The sequence below is a fragment of the Papilio polytes genome, unplaced genomic scaffold (genome assembly GCF_000836215.1).
Source record: "Papilio polytes unplaced genomic scaffold, Ppol_1.0 DF824069.1, whole genome shotgun sequence".
Classification (NCBI taxonomy): Eukaryota; Metazoa; Arthropoda; class Insecta; order Lepidoptera; family Papilionidae; genus Papilio; species Papilio polytes.
Window position 1 is genome coordinate 2,737,777 of NW_013525135.1, and position 16,588 is coordinate 2,754,364.

Genomic DNA, 16,588 nt, shown 5'->3' on the forward strand with positions numbered 1-16,588 from the left:
AACTATTTTAATCTAATTCGGAAGTTCAAACCAAATTCTTTCTATACCGAACATTAATTTCAGTTTCTCGCACCTCGTAGGAAACCTATTACTCTTTTTAAACTGCCACTAGAAACTACTAAACTGATTTGTGATCTGTGGTTAGAAACTTAGGGAAAAGATTTTTATGTTGTCTGTGAAATGAAGTAAACACTCAATATGGATGATTTCTCGTTACTGTCTTTTGTAATTTAGCGTAAAATAATTTGTTAACAATGAATAAGTAAACGTTAAAGCGGTTGTTACATTTTTTGTGAAAATGTCTTCAGAAAGGTAATTTTTTGGTGTGAAACTTTTCATAGAACAACAGTAAATTGGTTTCGATAACAGATGAAAGTTGCAAAATCAATAAAGTATACGGAAATCGCTAATGTCACGCCCCGAAGTTACTTGTTCCTGCGGGTAAAAGTGTCTTGGAGAATATATAAAAGTTTTGAAAATGCTTTTTTCTAGGGTCGAATGGGTGGAAATTATCGAGCCCAAGACAAAGGAGCATATGTATGCTAACCTAACTACTGGTGAATGTGTTTGGGACCCTCCTGAGGTAATATTTTATTAAACTAATATGATATTAGAAAATCGTTTAATTTAATCAGTTAGCTGTAGTTATACCAGGTGTATATGTAGGCCAATTATTAAAACCGTAATTTTTGTAGGATTTATTTCACAAGTAAAGTTTGTCATTATAGATGTTTTACGATATCCCCAATTTATAAGTCATATAAATTGTAAATAGTTGTTAATAAGCCGTGGGAATTGTAAGTCTTGCAAAGGTAGTGATGTCTATATTAGATTTTTAGGTATTGTTTTTAATACCTAAAACCTATTTTTTTAAAAAACTAAAAATTTTTATTGGGTCTCTATAACTTTAAAATTTCCTTAATGATTCATGAAATTGAATAATGAACTTGTGTAGTTTATTTAACAAAGTTTGTATTTTACAGGGTGTAAAAGTGAAAAGAACAGATTCTTCCCAGTGGTGGGAATTATTTGATATTAATACCCATAGATTTTATTATTACAATGCAACCACTCAGGTGAGTGTCAACATACATGAAACATCCATAAAATGTATTTTTAAATTTTAATATGTTCTATTATTTAACATTGTTATATAACTTATTTTTAGACCACTGTATGGCATAGACCCACAGACTGTGATATTATTCCACTAGCTAAATTACAAACTCTGAAACAAAATACAGATCCACAAAAAAGGAGAGAGACATCCACTCAAACTAATCAGGCAGCACCACAGGTAATTTATACATTTGTTATAATGAATTAAAAATTAATATTTATACAACAACCAAAATTGTCACACTTTCATTATGCAAATAAATACATTATTGTATTACATAAGTGGATTTTATTACTAACCAACTAAATAAGTATATTTCCCAATAACTGCTATTGAAGTTACATATTATTGTATTGATGTAAATAATAAATGTTAAATAATCATCTTTTTAAAGGTTCCATCCTTGCTTGAACCAATAACAAGCAACGGCAACAGTATGGCAGCCAGTGTGAGTAAGCTCTCACCAAGCAATGCTAAGAATATTACAATAACACAGACCAGTCCCGTCCGGACAAGGAGGTCACATTATCATCACAGGTAACTGGCCACTATGATAATATACACATTCTTGCACATAATCAAATTAAGAAGTATAAATGTGTAAATTTTTTTTTACTAATGATACTGGTTGGTATAATAAAGCCTAAGCTTTAAATAATATCAACAACTTAATGTTTAAAGTAATTGCAAGTTGTTTGAGAGCATGTTATGTTCATTTTTTACTATTAGGTCATTTATACCTTTCATTTTTGTTTTTAAATTAAACAAATTACTGTAAAAAAAGAGCAATAATTACGAATACTACTCTAGTCTTTACTTCCTTCATACTATGGATTGTTTAATGTTAATTTGAGAATAAACATTGATTATAATATAGAAATAGCGGAGAAAGTCGTCGCGGGAGACTGAGTGAAGATGGCTCGACGGGACTCTGTCGTCACACTGATTCAGGTCGTTCATCGGACAGCAGTATTAGCAGCGCACAACAAAGAAGAAAACAGGTAAACATTTTTTCAATGTTGCTATGGATGGATGGATCTCCATGAAATTTAGCATAGATGTAAAGGACAGTCTGGAATAACATATACGATACTTTTTTTTATTCTACGTGAACGGAATCGCGGGCGAAACCAAGTATTTTTAAAACAATGACATTCCCCTTAGGAATGGCGGAATGAGTGCTATTAAAGTACAATTCCATAAAATAACATTATTGTACTTTGAAGGCAGTTTCAACTATTATGATTCAAAAGTCTCTATTTTGTAGAGAAGTTTCATTATAGATTGAAATCAGATCTAATGTTATATTAAAAAATAATTTCTGAAAGGAATTAAAAATGTTAAAGTTTCACAATAAAAGATCCCTTTTGGCTGTCCATCCTCTTGTGTTATTTCCTGACTTCCGAGGCCGCGCTAATCGTATGCAGCGCTCTATTGCAACATCCTGTAATAGACAATGCAGAAACGATAATGACTATCGCTCGACCCAAATTTCGTTGGTCCAATTTTATGCTTAATATGCGTAAGTGCCGACGAAAGGTTGAAAAGGTCATTGTGTGTCTTGTATTCATATTATAGTCGTAATAAATAGTACAGAAGGCGTGAAGTGCGAAGCAATTTCTCTTTCTTATCATATGAATTGACATTTCAAGGAAATGGTAATGATTCAATATTGGAAGTCGATCTGTTTACAATCGATAATAACAGAATGGTGTTTATTAGTTATAATATTTAGAAATGATTCTGAGGATAGGAAATAAAAATGTCTTATTTACATTTATATGTTGGACTTTAATCACTTTAGAATTTAAAATATAAATGTACTATATTATGTATTTTAAAGCGTCTAATTTAAAAATATGTACAAGCATGTATTACTGATTTTTTAAAAAGAAACAATCGTTAACGGATAAACAGCGAATTACGCTGGATGTAGATTAATTTGCGGGAAATTGAAGTAACGGCAGTTAATTACGACCACTTTATTCCTTTGTATGTATCGTTTATTGTTGTGATAATTGTAATAACTAGTTGTCATCTTTATTTTTATACTCAAAGAATATTAACTTGTGATAAAGTATTACATCACTAAGAGCATTGTTCTCGCGTCTGATAACTTACATCGTCTCTAGGTATCGTGTACAATTAAGTTTATAACGGAGGATGAAAAGATAAAAGATCTTATCAGTAACTCAGTATGTAGGGCGGACAGTACGTTAAATTTCAGTTCTGGCACATTTTCTAATCTATTCTTAACATAAACAACATAATTTCTCAATTGCTCATTGATGAAAGATTTTTTGTAACCGAACCCGTCTTGGGCGTCTTTTACTAGCTTGGGGAAGTTGGGAATTTTAGAGAGTGTAATTCCCAGACGTGTGGCGACCGTTTCCGTCCAAAGCACCGTGCGGTCGCTTACGTCCTTTACGTCTGCACTGATAAACAGATTCTTCTAATATCTTAGTACGTCAGATTTATGTTATCCTAACATTTTAAACGTATTTTGTCATTAGTTGAATGTAACATTGTAGGAGCTAAGCGCGGTGGCGTGCAGCGTGCCGGTGTGCACGCCGCAGCTAAGGAAGAGGACCGGCGCAGCGCAGCCCCACGATACAGACAAATGGTCACCACACTCAGGTCGGTAAAAACTGGGTTTATTGAAAAATGATACTATTTAGAGCGCGCCTTTGATTGAATTATCGCACAACTTTTTAATGGTGCTTTGATTCCTGTGAGCTTAAATGGAGTTGTTGAGTTCCTGTCAGGAGGAATTGTGAAAATTGTCAGTTGAGTTTTCTGCGAAATAATCGACAATCGCACAACTGTTCTGCGATAGTTTAGTCAAAGGTGGCACCTTTTAATAGTAAAAGGTAAAAAAAATGTATTTTTCTATGTTTAATTACAGGTCTAAATCGTAGCGGCAGCTTCATATCTCCTAGGAAAGATACTTCTGATGACTCAATGCATGAAAAGTATTTCAAGTCTGTAGAGAGTACGCCATTGACTAGACGTAAGGTAAAACATTGTTATATACTATTATTTATATTGATGTTATTCACATCCTAAAATCGCATGCTTTATTAAAATATAGCATGCTAGTTGTACCCTCATTTGGAAAAGTCAAATGTATTTTTACAATGTTTGTAATTACTACAGTAACCCTTTTTGTACTTCGCAAGATCATTTTTTAATTATAACCCTTTTTTATTGTAAATATTAGATTTAGCAGCAGTTGTTAATTTTTACATTTTGATTTGAACCAACAGCTTAAACAACAATCTGCTGGCGGTTCCTCGTGCGATTCTGCTTCCCCTCAAAGTCCTAGCAGCCCGTTGCAAAAACCACAACCTACACCCTTCTTACAGGTATATTCACTGCTACCTTTAGTTAGTTAATGTTATTTTTTTACTTAAATGTCGATTTTTAATTATCACATAAATAGAAGACTAATGAAACGAAAAAAAAAAAATAATATAGCTGACAGCTTTCGCCCGCGACTCCCTTCGCGTGAAATTAAAATAAACCAAAGTGAGTAGCATTTGTGTTCTTCCAAGTCTGGAAGTCTTGTACCAAATTTCATCAAAATCCGTTCAGCCATTTAGGCCATAAACTCTAACAAACATCCATCCATCAATTCATCTAAACTTTCGCATTTATAATGTTGGTATGATTAGTACGAAGTACGATGAAGGCTAAAAAAAGTAAATTAATCTACTCTTCGGGGAGCAGTAGTTTAAGTATTGTTCTCTTTCTCACAATGGTCAAGAACTACTAAATTCCTTGTATTTATTTAGTTTAAATGTTTATTTTAGCCGACGGCAGCGCGGCCGTCGCTGGTGTCGTCGATATCTCTAGCGACGGAGGCGGCGGGCGCGCGGCTCATGCACAGCCTGGAGCGCCCGCACCAGCTGTCGCGACACGCGAGGGAACGCTTCTCAGACAGGTCAATACCTCGATATTAATGCACTCCTGGTACTTTTGAATGAGTTTGACACGAAATAATACAGAATTGCACAATATTAGTGAGTTTTCACTGCCAATGCATGTACAAATGTATATTGCTATCTATGTTTTTTTCTATACAGATATTTAGAGATAACAAATATGTAATGTGCATTCATCCATTTATGGGCGCCTGGTACTTTCGAATAGGTCATGGAAGTTTTTCAAGGAATTTAGCGATGACTTTTTCGATTAATAAATAAATGTCATTGAACTACTCGTTAGATTCATAACGTTTAATTTTGCAACCATCTGGCATAACTAATATGATTTGAATAAAAACTCGTATCACGTACCATACCGCTATGCAGCATTTGCGTATCCCTTTTAGATATTTTATAGCGGGTTGCAATTGCGCTCAGAATAATCAACAAAAATAATTTCTATGGCTGTCTTATGAATCTGTAAATGTAATTAAAAATGCTGTGACAACGACAAATATATGAGTGTACTGTTATTTGTACACTTTTAAGTTGTCACGTCGAGCATAAGAGTACTCTTTCACCTTACGTGCCAACTTAATCGGGTATATTAAATTTATTTGCAGGCACTTAGACAAGGATCGGCTGGCAGAGCTGGACCGCATGGAGCGGTACCCTGAGAAGCAGGCGGTGTACAGCGTGGACAAACCTTTCAGACAGACCAGCCTCGACCTGCGCCACAATTCCGTCTCCAACTGGCATCAGCCTAGGGAGTTTACAAGGTTTGTACATTTTTAATCGAATTCTTAATTAATTTAAAAATATCGTTTTGTTTGAAATGGTAAATATTTCGAGTGAAGCAGGCGTCAGCAGGCGGAGCCGGAGCGCGAGCGGTACGCGGGCAGCAAGACCTCCTCCAGTGGCAGCGGCAAGCGCGCGCATGAACACAACTTCATGCGGCTCTCCTCCGCCAACGAGCAGGACAACATCGCCGCAGGTCGGTGGACACAACACATACACACAGGGTTAAATACAAATCTATAAGAATATGTATGAATGGTGTTTTTTTCCAGTTAACTACAAACTGAAATGTGTGAATCTCGAACCCCCGCTAACAGAACCCAATGTACAAAAGCACAATCAACGTTTCGAACGGACGGAGAAAGTGAACGCGACCAGGGATAGGACCAAGTCACGACGTAAGTTGCATTATTGGAATACAATTTATAATCTGCACAATAAGGAAAGAGTGTTAGTCAAAAGTTGCTTTTTTCAGGGCACAAGAAACCTGTGGAATTAGACGAAACACAAATGGATGGCGAGGATGAAGACGAAGAAGGCGGTGGTTCCCCCTTGTACTGCAACTGGGACTTACGCGGCATGCAACATCTGCTACCTTTACAAGATTACATTATACAGCAAGCTAAGTTGTCTAGTGAGTACTTTTAAAATTATATTTTCTTCGAACTTTCCTCGTGGTACTCGTAGTACTTCTGGTTACCCCGTATAATAATCTAATAATAATCGATGTCGTTCGCAGGTCGCGGTCGTTACACTGGTGGGTCGGAGTCCGACGGGTCGTCAGGGTCGTCGCGGTCCGGGTCGCGATCGCGGTCGTTGTCCGGTCACGAGCCCGACAACGAGTCGTCCGACGGCGGCGCGCGCACGCCCGACGACGACGACGGCTCGGGCGTGTACCTGCCGCATGCGTACCGCACCGATGCAGAGTATATGAACCATGGGGTCGCTTACTACAACACGTTTGTAGGATTCGATAGAGATCGACAGCCCTCGCCTGGTATACATAGAGTGAGTATAATTCATTGTTAATGGTTTTACGTTAAATTTATAATAAAATAAAATATAATAAATAAAAATGAAAAGCTTATATTGATTCCTTTCAACTTACAATTTTTTTTACACTTAAATTGTAACGTTTTAAAACTTTTTTTTACTCTTTGTTTTGCTAATATCAACAATATTGGCAACTACAATTTATAGTCACCGTTAATGCAAAAAATGTGTAAGTGTAAATCATTAATAATTTAAATTATTTTGTCAGACATCGTCTTTGGGCGGTGGTGCGACAGCGGCGGGCCCCGGCGGCAGTGTGCCGGACGGCGCTGCGGGCGCGGCGGGCGGCGCGCTGTACAGCCCGGTGCGCTCGCACCCGCCGCCGCACGCGCACGTGCCCGCAGAACAAGACATAGAAATCTTTGCCAAAGACAATCTTAATTTCAATAAAGGAATTTTCAGGAGAAAGGTTTGTGCTCTTTTTAAGGCTTAAATGCATTAGCATTTAATCGATGTTCTAAACGCAGTAATTTCATCCGACTCAAAGGACCATCACTTAAAAAAAGTATGTGGATGAAATTGTATATAGTATTTATATCTGATTATTTCTTTAGGCGTCTGTTCGGGACATGTTATCGTGGACGTCGTCGTCCATTAGCGCGCCCATGGTGGGCGCGGAGTGGGACAAGGCGCACAAGAAGGCGGCCATCGACCTGTTTCGACTGGTGCAGATATACATGGGCGACCGCAAGGCGCGCCCTGGCATGACGCTCAACTCCGTCGCACAGGACATTCTGCATGCCACATTTACTAACGAAAAGTAAGCAGATTCGTATAATACAAAGTAATATAAAGCGTAAATACACACTCTACTTAGTTATGTAGAATGTCAGCATACATAGCATAATTTTAAATATTTATTTTTTTAATAAATAGCCCCACATTTACGACACGCCATAGATTACAAATCGACGGGTGAAAATTATTTCCAGGATTTATTTGCTTTTATGTTTTTTTTTTGAACATTAAACGAATGGCGCTTAAAACAAATAGCCTTTCGCCCATCGATATTTAATTCAGGGGGAGTTTGCGAGAAAGAAACAACAACAATAAGTCAATCATGTGATTGAAGCCGGAAACAGCTAGTTACATGTATAGGAATGAATGTAACGTGTTACAGACTGCGCGACGAGGTGTACGTGCAGCTGTGCCGGCAGACGACGGAGAACCCGCTGCGCGACTCGCTGCTGCGCGGCTGGGAGCTGCTGGCCGTCTGCCTCGCCTTCGTGCCGCCCTCGCCCGCCTTCCAGCCCGCGCTCACCAACTACGTCAACCGCCACAGGGACCCCGCCTTTGCTGATGCCTTCCCTGAGGTCAGGCATTTCTTGTATCTTGCACTCCTATTAATACACTGTCAAGTCTTATATACTGCCCAAAATGTTCAAATCCAAGCCTCAAACAGACGTTAGTTTCATATTTTTACCCAATATTGCGAAAGTTTTTATATTTTTAATACATGTTAGTTTTCAATTTTTCATGATAAATGCATACAAATTATGATTAGACTAGCTTTCGCCCACGACTCCGTCCGTGTGGTATTACAAAAACAAAAGTAATTTGTATGTGTTCTTCCAGCCTGCTCCACATATTTGCCAAATTTCATCCAGACCCGTTCAGCCGTTTAGGCTACAGACTAACAAACATTTTTCGCATTTATATTAGTAAGATTGACTACTAATGAAAGGAACATTGCAAATATTTTTCTAAATTACTTCATTATCCTTTACCTTGAGTAGAATTAAAATGCAAAAATTTTTCCAGGTTGGCAAATGGCCGATCCACGTACAAGTGTCGCACTACGCGGGCGTGGCGTGTAAACGTTTGGAACGGATAGGTTTCGGCGGCAAGCGGCAGCCGAGGAAACCCAGCACAGAAGACATAGACCAAGCTAGGGTAATGTTTAACTTTAATTATACTTTGAATGTAAATATCACAGATTAAGTAAAAATAATACTTGTTTCAATTGAATTCGACTGTAGTACCTAAGTACAATACCGTAGTTACTCTATTTTCTATTTAAATAATTTGTTAATAAATTTCAGATCCAGATCTTCCGTCAGTCGATGTTCGGCAACACGCTGTCGGAGGTGATGTCGCTGCAGAAGGAGCGCTTCCCGCACCGCCAGCTGCCGTGGGTGCAGGTGGCGCTGTCGCAGCAGGTGCTGGCGCTGAGCGGCCGCGACACGGAGGGCATCTTCCGCGTCTCCGCAGACGTCGACGAGGTCAACGCCCTCAAGGCCAAGATCGACAACTGGGAGCTGCCAGACGCTTCTACATTGACTGGTAAATACTAGATTTCAGCACGGTATCAAAAACAGAATGATGCAGTGCGTGGAATATGTTCTTCAAGACTATATTCTAAACCTATGCCAAATTTTAAATCTGCCTTGAGGTCGTAGCCAACATATAGATGTTCATTCCATTCATCTAAACATTCGAATTTATGACATTAGTAGAAAATGGTACATTTTATGTAAAATTTTCACTGTGTATGATTTAAAAAAAAAATATTTTTTTTATATCATAAGATGGTAAACGAGCAAGCGGCTACCTGATAATAAAAATAGAGGATGCGTTGCCTACCCTGAATCGACGGAGGAGGAGACGCATGTAAAGAGAATATTTTCTCTTTCTATCTTCTGCGTCTCCTCCAGTGTCAAATCCACGTTCCCTTTCCATCCTATTCTTATGAGAGAAAGGGTGGGAAGGAAAAGGGACTAAAGTTACAAAAATCTTTAGGTGTATACACCTATCAACATGAAGATGATCTATGCTTATTATCGATTATTTTCTACCTTTTTTTTAAATAAATATGTTTGTGATTACAGACGCGCACGCGCCGGCCAGCCTGCTGAAGCTGTGGTACCGCGAGCTGTACGAGCCGCTGATCCCGGACGCGCTGTACGGCGCGTGCGTGGCCGCGGGCAGCGACTTCGCGGCGTGCGCGCGCGCGCTGCAGCGCCTGCCCGCACTCAACAGACTCGTAATATATTATATTTTAATATTCTTGCTTATATCAAAAAGTGGCAAACGAGCGAGCGGCCACCCGAATCCGCCAACATGGCGAAGCCACCGCTGCCCTGACATTCGCAACAGCGGATGCCTTGCCTACTCTCCATCGATGGAGGAGACACACATGAAGAGGATATTTTCCCTTTCTATGCGTCCCCTCCATCGTCAAATCTATGTTCCCTTCCCATCCTTTTTTATACTAAATATAGCATAAAAGAAAAGGGACTAAAGTTGGGGGTTCTCTATTTCAGGGGTCAATAAACATAAATACACTGCGAAAAAAATTATGACGTAAGTGCACAATGGAGTTAACGTTATAATCGCAGTCAAAATTATTCGATGCTCATTAAACATTTCTTAAAAAAACGGCAATTTTTAACATAAATATTCGCCACCCCTGCTCTATGTTAGTCAGTGAGAATGTGGCTTTCTAATGACAATCATTTTTCAAAGCGATTTAGTTTTTGTGTGTTAGTCGTGTTGCATAAGAATTAATTTTCAGGTTCTCACATACTTAATAAGTTTCCTGCAACAATTCACGGCGCCGGAGGTGGTCAGCCAGACGAAGATGGACTCCGCCAACCTGGCGATGGTGTTCGCGCCCAACTGCCTGCGCTGCACCTCGCAGGACCCGCGCGTCATCCTGGAGAACGCGCGCAAGGAGATGACCTTCCTCAAGACCCTCATCACCAACCTGGACACCGCACATGTACACGACATGCTGTGACCAACCCTCAGCTGTCGCAACAACAACATTGTTGCACACCACAACGCCTTCTAGCGCCTTCTACAACATTCTAGAATTTTCTAGAACCTTCTAGCGCTCTCTAGCGCCGCATGCGACAGGACCTTACAATGTGTACCACAAGTGTCTAGTCCGTCTCCTTCCATTGACCCGTGATCTATGGACGCATCTAAGTTAACTATTCCCCAACTTATGGATATTCTCTTGTATATTTTTTGTATTTTTGTACGCTATTTTTACTTGGTTGTATCCAAAGATATTTAATGAGATGTGATTTTTTTTAATTATTTTAAATGTGGAGCTTTACAAAAGTGTATGTGCAATGTTGGCACGCAGTTGTTACGGAGCGTCGCTTGTTATTAGTTGATATTTGTTTGTGTGATGGCAGTTAATTTATTTTAAGATTGCTCCTATGTAAGTACACACTTCCGGTATGTCGTGATGCTCTAATCACAAGTTATATAGTGTTCTGACTCTTAATAGTAAAGCAATAAGGTATAAAGTATTTTCTCAAGTATTTGCTACGCGTTTCAAATAAATTGGCTATTAGTGCGTTTTTCCTTTGAGTGGCATCTTAAGATGGGACGCGAGCGCAATCATATCACAATTTTACTATCATTATCGTCACAATAAGCATTTATATAATTTTTTCCTATAATTTTACCAAGTAATTTGTTTAAAAATAAGGTTTTTACATTTAACTATAAAAGTTATTGACATGAAAATTTGATGTGCAATTTCTATATCATTGTTCTTTGACTGATGAATAGATTTCTTACAAATAATTAATGAAATCTATTCTGAACTTATTAAGAATATTTAGTTTTCATACGATCTCTTTTTAGACTGATTTGTGCATCTGATTTTTTTTTTCTATTTAAGGCAGCTATTGTTCGACTAGTTTTTTTTATATATTTTTAAATTATAAAACACATCGATGTAGAAATTGCACGATCAACTCAAACTTGCCTTTCGGATGTAGCAATAGATGTGTGGTTTACGAACGAGTGGTTAAAAACAAAGTTACTATTATCTAATAGTATAAAAAAACTATTTACATATAGACATGCTGATATATAGATAAATATAAAATATTTATTCAATATTCCTAACTCCACAGTTACGATTCTTGCTATTTTTAGATCTGAAATATTAAAAAGCAGACGTAAATTTGAATGCTATACGCATGCGCAAGATATATAGATATTAATAGCCTTGCAATAGCAATACTGTATTATAAAAAAAATCAAAATATTTCACACTATGTTAGAAAAATGTATATTTAAAAAGTTTGTACACTTGTGTTCCAAAAATAATATAAAACATTAAAATGCCTCCAATAAAATAGCTTTCTAAACGAATAATGTAAAAAATATAACAAAATCTTCGAGCTCTTGTTACATACTATAGTTAACTCTACGATCTAATAAAAACTATTTTACTCTATAAATACACATTGCTATTTACATAATATAGATTCGTTTTGGATTTAGCAAATTGTAGTTCCAAATACAATATGTAGATTTTTGTATAAATGTATATATGCATAATATATTATTGCCAAATTGATACTAGGATGTTTGAAAAAATATATGAATGCAAAATTTTAAATAAATTATACCACACCTGTGAAAATTACGTTTCAAGATCTCGTTGTTTATTACTATCCATCTTAAATTACATAAGTATTTCTTCTATGAGTTTATAAAATAATTGAATTGTGGACATAGAAACTTCATAATTCAAACACAGCTACCATTACCCTATATTTCAAACATTAAGAGCCTTACAAATAAACGAGGTATAAAGTTAAAGTTAGGAATAAACTGAGTATAAGCAAAATTTGTACCAATGTTTGCTTACAATAGGTTTATTTGTAAGGCTGTAATAATTTATGATTACAAATTACTTATGTGAGAATAACCGTTTTTCTGAACTTTAATATTTACGAGCGTAAAATGTGAAATGTTTTGACAAAATTTAGGTTTTGATCTGAAACAAATTATAAAGTCTTACCGAGAATATAAAAACCCCGGCTTCAAGGCGCTTAAAAATTCATCTCTATGTAATGTTTACAAATATTTCATTTTTTTCTTCAATATGGTGGTTTTATATTTCTGGTTACACGGCTGTATAAAAACTGTTTTTTTTTTTCAGAGTATGTAAAGCATGACAATGTGATCATAATTTTTTGTATTTGATAATCAAAACATGGAAATCAGTTAATCTTATTATTCCTCTCAGTTTTTACCTCTTTGACAACCTGATGAAGGTACACAGTTATTACGCAGTGGAATTCATTATTTCAACAATAGCTAATTGTCTTACAAAATGGCAAATTATTATTGTTTTCATGTCACCAAGGTTTTTATAATTTTCCTTAACTTTTCTACAATCGCTATTATTGCGATTTCACATTTTTTAATTCTTGTATTTAGCTTTTGCTTTGAGATTTGTAAATTCAATAGACCATCTTAAAATTGACTCGTAATGTTTCTCATTTCCGTGTGTGTTTGAAACCTAATGATAATTTATTTTGGTTCTGGTTTTCGAATGTCTTAAAATTTATGCTCCTTTATTAACATCTTTCACACAACCTTTTTTTAATTCAATCCCTTCAAATTAATATGTTAAAACTATTATATTGTACAATGTCCTTGTACCTCGATTTTTTTAATCTTGCAAATAACTTTTTGGTGATATAAATACAGCTTTTGTACTTTTTTAACCAATCAAATATTACACAACAAAGGAGATTTTAATACTAAAAGAAGCAAACACAAACTGTTGTAAATGTTTATTTTTTATAAATCATTCATTCTTTAAACTAAATGGCTATTCCATCACAACATTCCGCCTAAGATACGATCATTTATGGTTACAGAGAGTGCATAGTTATTTTTCTTTTTATTTTAATTTTGTGAGTATATTTTTTTATTACATTAGTAAAATTCAGGTGAAAACGATTTCTATGTAAAGTGATACGTTCTAGTTAAACATTTACTCTGTGTAAATGTGAAATATATTTACGATTTCCTAAACGAAAGTTTATTGAAATGAAACATATTGTAGGGTTTTCTTGCGGAATACCATATTTCAAGTGATACTTGTTTGAAAGTATTGCTTTCGAACAATTTTAACAAATATTGTAACAATAGAGTACTTTGTACTAAATATTATTGTTTTCTTGCTCCTTTCAATGGTCGATGTCCTGCGTATTATAATATTGTTACCGTAACAAATGTTACAATTGACTTTGTGCCATATGTATATAAGCGAGGCTGAAATACACTGCCTATATGGTATTGTATACTACCATTTTTTTATAATTTAAAAGTTTCACCAGTGTTGCAATTATAAATATTTCGATGTGAAAAACTTTGTCACAATTTAATTTAAAGTTTGAATCTGAGTATTTTTTATACTTGTTTGATGACGTCACAAATGCATACATACGATTGCTGGCATCTCACTATTCCGCTAATGACCGTGTTCTTTAGCTATGTATAAATAATGAATCTCAAGAGTTAAAAATATATAATTGCAACACTTTGGAATTAAAACAATTATGTGTCTACCGAATTGTATTTTAGATCGAATTATTTTTCGAATTTACATCTCTTATAATTTTAAGTTGCTATAATTGTTTCTAAAATTGGAATACTGAACGATTTTTGATGGGATGAGAGATAAAAGGGAATCGAATCATTTGGTTATAATCCTTATTCCATTAGCACTTTAACTACGCAGCTGTTCACTGTTCTAAATATTGAAGTATATAATAGTACTGTTGTTTGCGAATAACAATTTATTGTAAAGTTGTATAGCGCTTATAAATACAAAAATATAGTTTGAATTATACTTAAAACCTTTGTACATAACACGCCTAACTTGTCATTGTTAATCGAGACGATAAATGCCTACGATGTTCAATAATGTAGGTAACCATTGTAAATGTCAACTCTCAGCAAATAAAATATCTAAATATCTGTTGGATAATTGCGATATCATAAAATGGTTTTATTTATCAACTAAAGTACCTTTTATTCCCGCTATATACGTTCAGTTTTAACTGACTTGTACTGAACTTTTTTACAGGTAGAGTTTTACCTGCAGTTTGACTCCTGACTTAAAACTCAGTACGGATCGTCTGTAGTACGCTTTATTTTAATTAATCCACACTGACTATTACGATTGTAAGAATCATCGTTATATTTTAGTCAATTTATCTAAAAATCTTAATGAATAATAATGTAAGCGTTCATTCTTATCGTGGGTGATTATCTACACTACAAATACCCTCTTAAATATTCACGTTTATTATGTATATTGACCATTTCAATTACGCTCCATTTGCTCTAATTATTTTAATTATACCTTTTACACCGCAAGTGAAATAGTCTACGTTAATTACGCAGCATTATTTTAATACGTCAATCCTTTAGCACTTGTAATCCTTGGATCCATACACGTCATTTGAGTAGCGTCTATTCAAACGCAGTCGAAGTACCGTTCGTTATGTCTGTGTATCTGAAATTTAATACTATAGTAGAAAGAATGTCGAGAATCATCCGACGTCAGAACCTGCTGGCATGTTTGAAGAGTCTACTGGGAACTACTATTTTTACTGCCAGTTCAGTCAGAGATAAAATAGAGTATCGTTTTAATTATGTTGGCTTACTATGCTTTCTGCTGTGGAATAGTATATACATTTATTCCTCATTCGTCTCTTATATCGAAGGAGAAACTATACTAAGACTCCTGTATGACACTAAATTAAAACAATATGGGGATTCTCTGCAAGATGTCTTATCTTTTCCCTACGTATTGTACCTAATGTGGAAGATACCATTCGATTTAAGCAAATGTATTGGAGATTCTCAAGAATTTGCTCATATAGATGAAAAAATTCATCGTATGTTCCAATCGGTACATCATTTGCAAACATCTTTAGTTGGATTAATAGTTATATTGATTCAAATAGCACTAAGTGGGTTGAAATTATGGACATTATGGATGGTTCTGGAGAATCTCGAAGCACCTTTACCGTGGAATAAATTGTACGATGTGGTTTATATAGAAATGTTGATGCTAACAATCGCTAGTCATTATTGTTTTCATTTGATGATGGTGAAGGAGAGATATAAAATTGTGAATCAAATTCTTAGGACGATAAAAGATAGGAAATCACAAGAGTATTATATTTTCGTCCGTGAGAGACGAGCCAGGAACGAAGAGAGAGCTTTGCAAATACAAGAGAAATGCGTGTGTGAGAAAATAAAGACGTGTGCTAATATTGTTAGTATGCTGTACGAGAGTACAGAGAATTCAAACAAGAAATATGGCGTGGCTTTAGTATTTACTATGTTCTTTTGTCTCGTTACGATTACATTGAATTTGTTCTACCTGATGGAAGCTACCGCTGCCGGTTTGTTCTACGACGTGCCGCGGTACTGCGCGTTCCTAGTTTACGTATTTTGGCATATCATTGTAGGTATAGCTGTAATCTATGCAATCGTATGCCTTTGCGAATTAACCGTAGCTGAGGTAAGTATTTGCTTCGAAATATTAAAAACAAATTACATAGCAGAATTAACATGTTTATGTATTTCGATATAAAATACATAGTCAGTAGTATTTCAAAAGTGGACATATAATTTTTCTTAGAACTAGTCATAAAAGCTACGTTGTTGGGCTTGCCTTTTACAAGACAGTGGTATCGAACTAGTCCCATAAAATACTATGATTTGATACAGCTACATTTACTATGCACATATTTATATTACCTGTCCATTGTGCGCATATTTACTGTCATAACTATAACTATTATAACAAAATGCGGCAGTTTTTTATTGCAAATGTAATAACAGTAATTGTTTATGTACCACGCAAAAAAAAAAACGTTTTTATTACATATTTATTCATACCTTGATT

General features: G+C 35.7%; 2 protein-coding genes across 3 annotated transcripts; both read left to right on the forward strand.

Moving 5' to 3' along the window:
* Positions 1-190: 190 nt before the first annotated feature.
* On the forward strand, positions 191-11,961 carry LOC106100160 (rho GTPase-activating protein 39). Of its 2 annotated transcripts, none has more exons than XM_013278912.1 (22): positions 191-312; positions 493-583; positions 984-1,076; positions 1,169-1,297; positions 1,515-1,657; positions 1,998-2,121; positions 3,652-3,757; positions 4,026-4,135; positions 4,387-4,485; positions 4,933-5,063; positions 5,670-5,825; positions 5,904-6,040; positions 6,117-6,242; positions 6,320-6,478; positions 6,584-6,852; positions 7,106-7,306; positions 7,452-7,657; positions 8,018-8,210; positions 8,659-8,790; positions 8,940-9,180; positions 9,726-9,880; positions 10,412-11,961. In XM_013278912.1, exons 1-22 carry the CDS (start codon positions 299-301, stop codon positions 10,634-10,636), a joined length of 3,240 nt encoding a protein of 1,079 aa, XP_013134366.1. In that variant the 5' UTR covers positions 191-298; the 3' UTR covers positions 10,637-11,961. The 2 variants fall into 2 exon arrangements, with proteins under 2 accessions (XP_013134366.1, XP_013134367.1); XM_013278913.1 differs by having other exon boundaries at positions 5,907-6,040.
* A 2,956-nt stretch (positions 11,962-14,917) lies between these two features.
* Positions 14,918-16,273, forward strand: LOC106100101. Its single transcript, XM_013278837.1, has one exon. The coding sequence runs from the start codon at positions 15,173-15,175 to the stop codon at positions 16,271-16,273; it is 1,101 nt and encodes a 366-aa protein (XP_013134291.1). The 5' UTR covers positions 14,918-15,172.
* Positions 16,274-16,588: the final 315 nt, after the last annotated feature.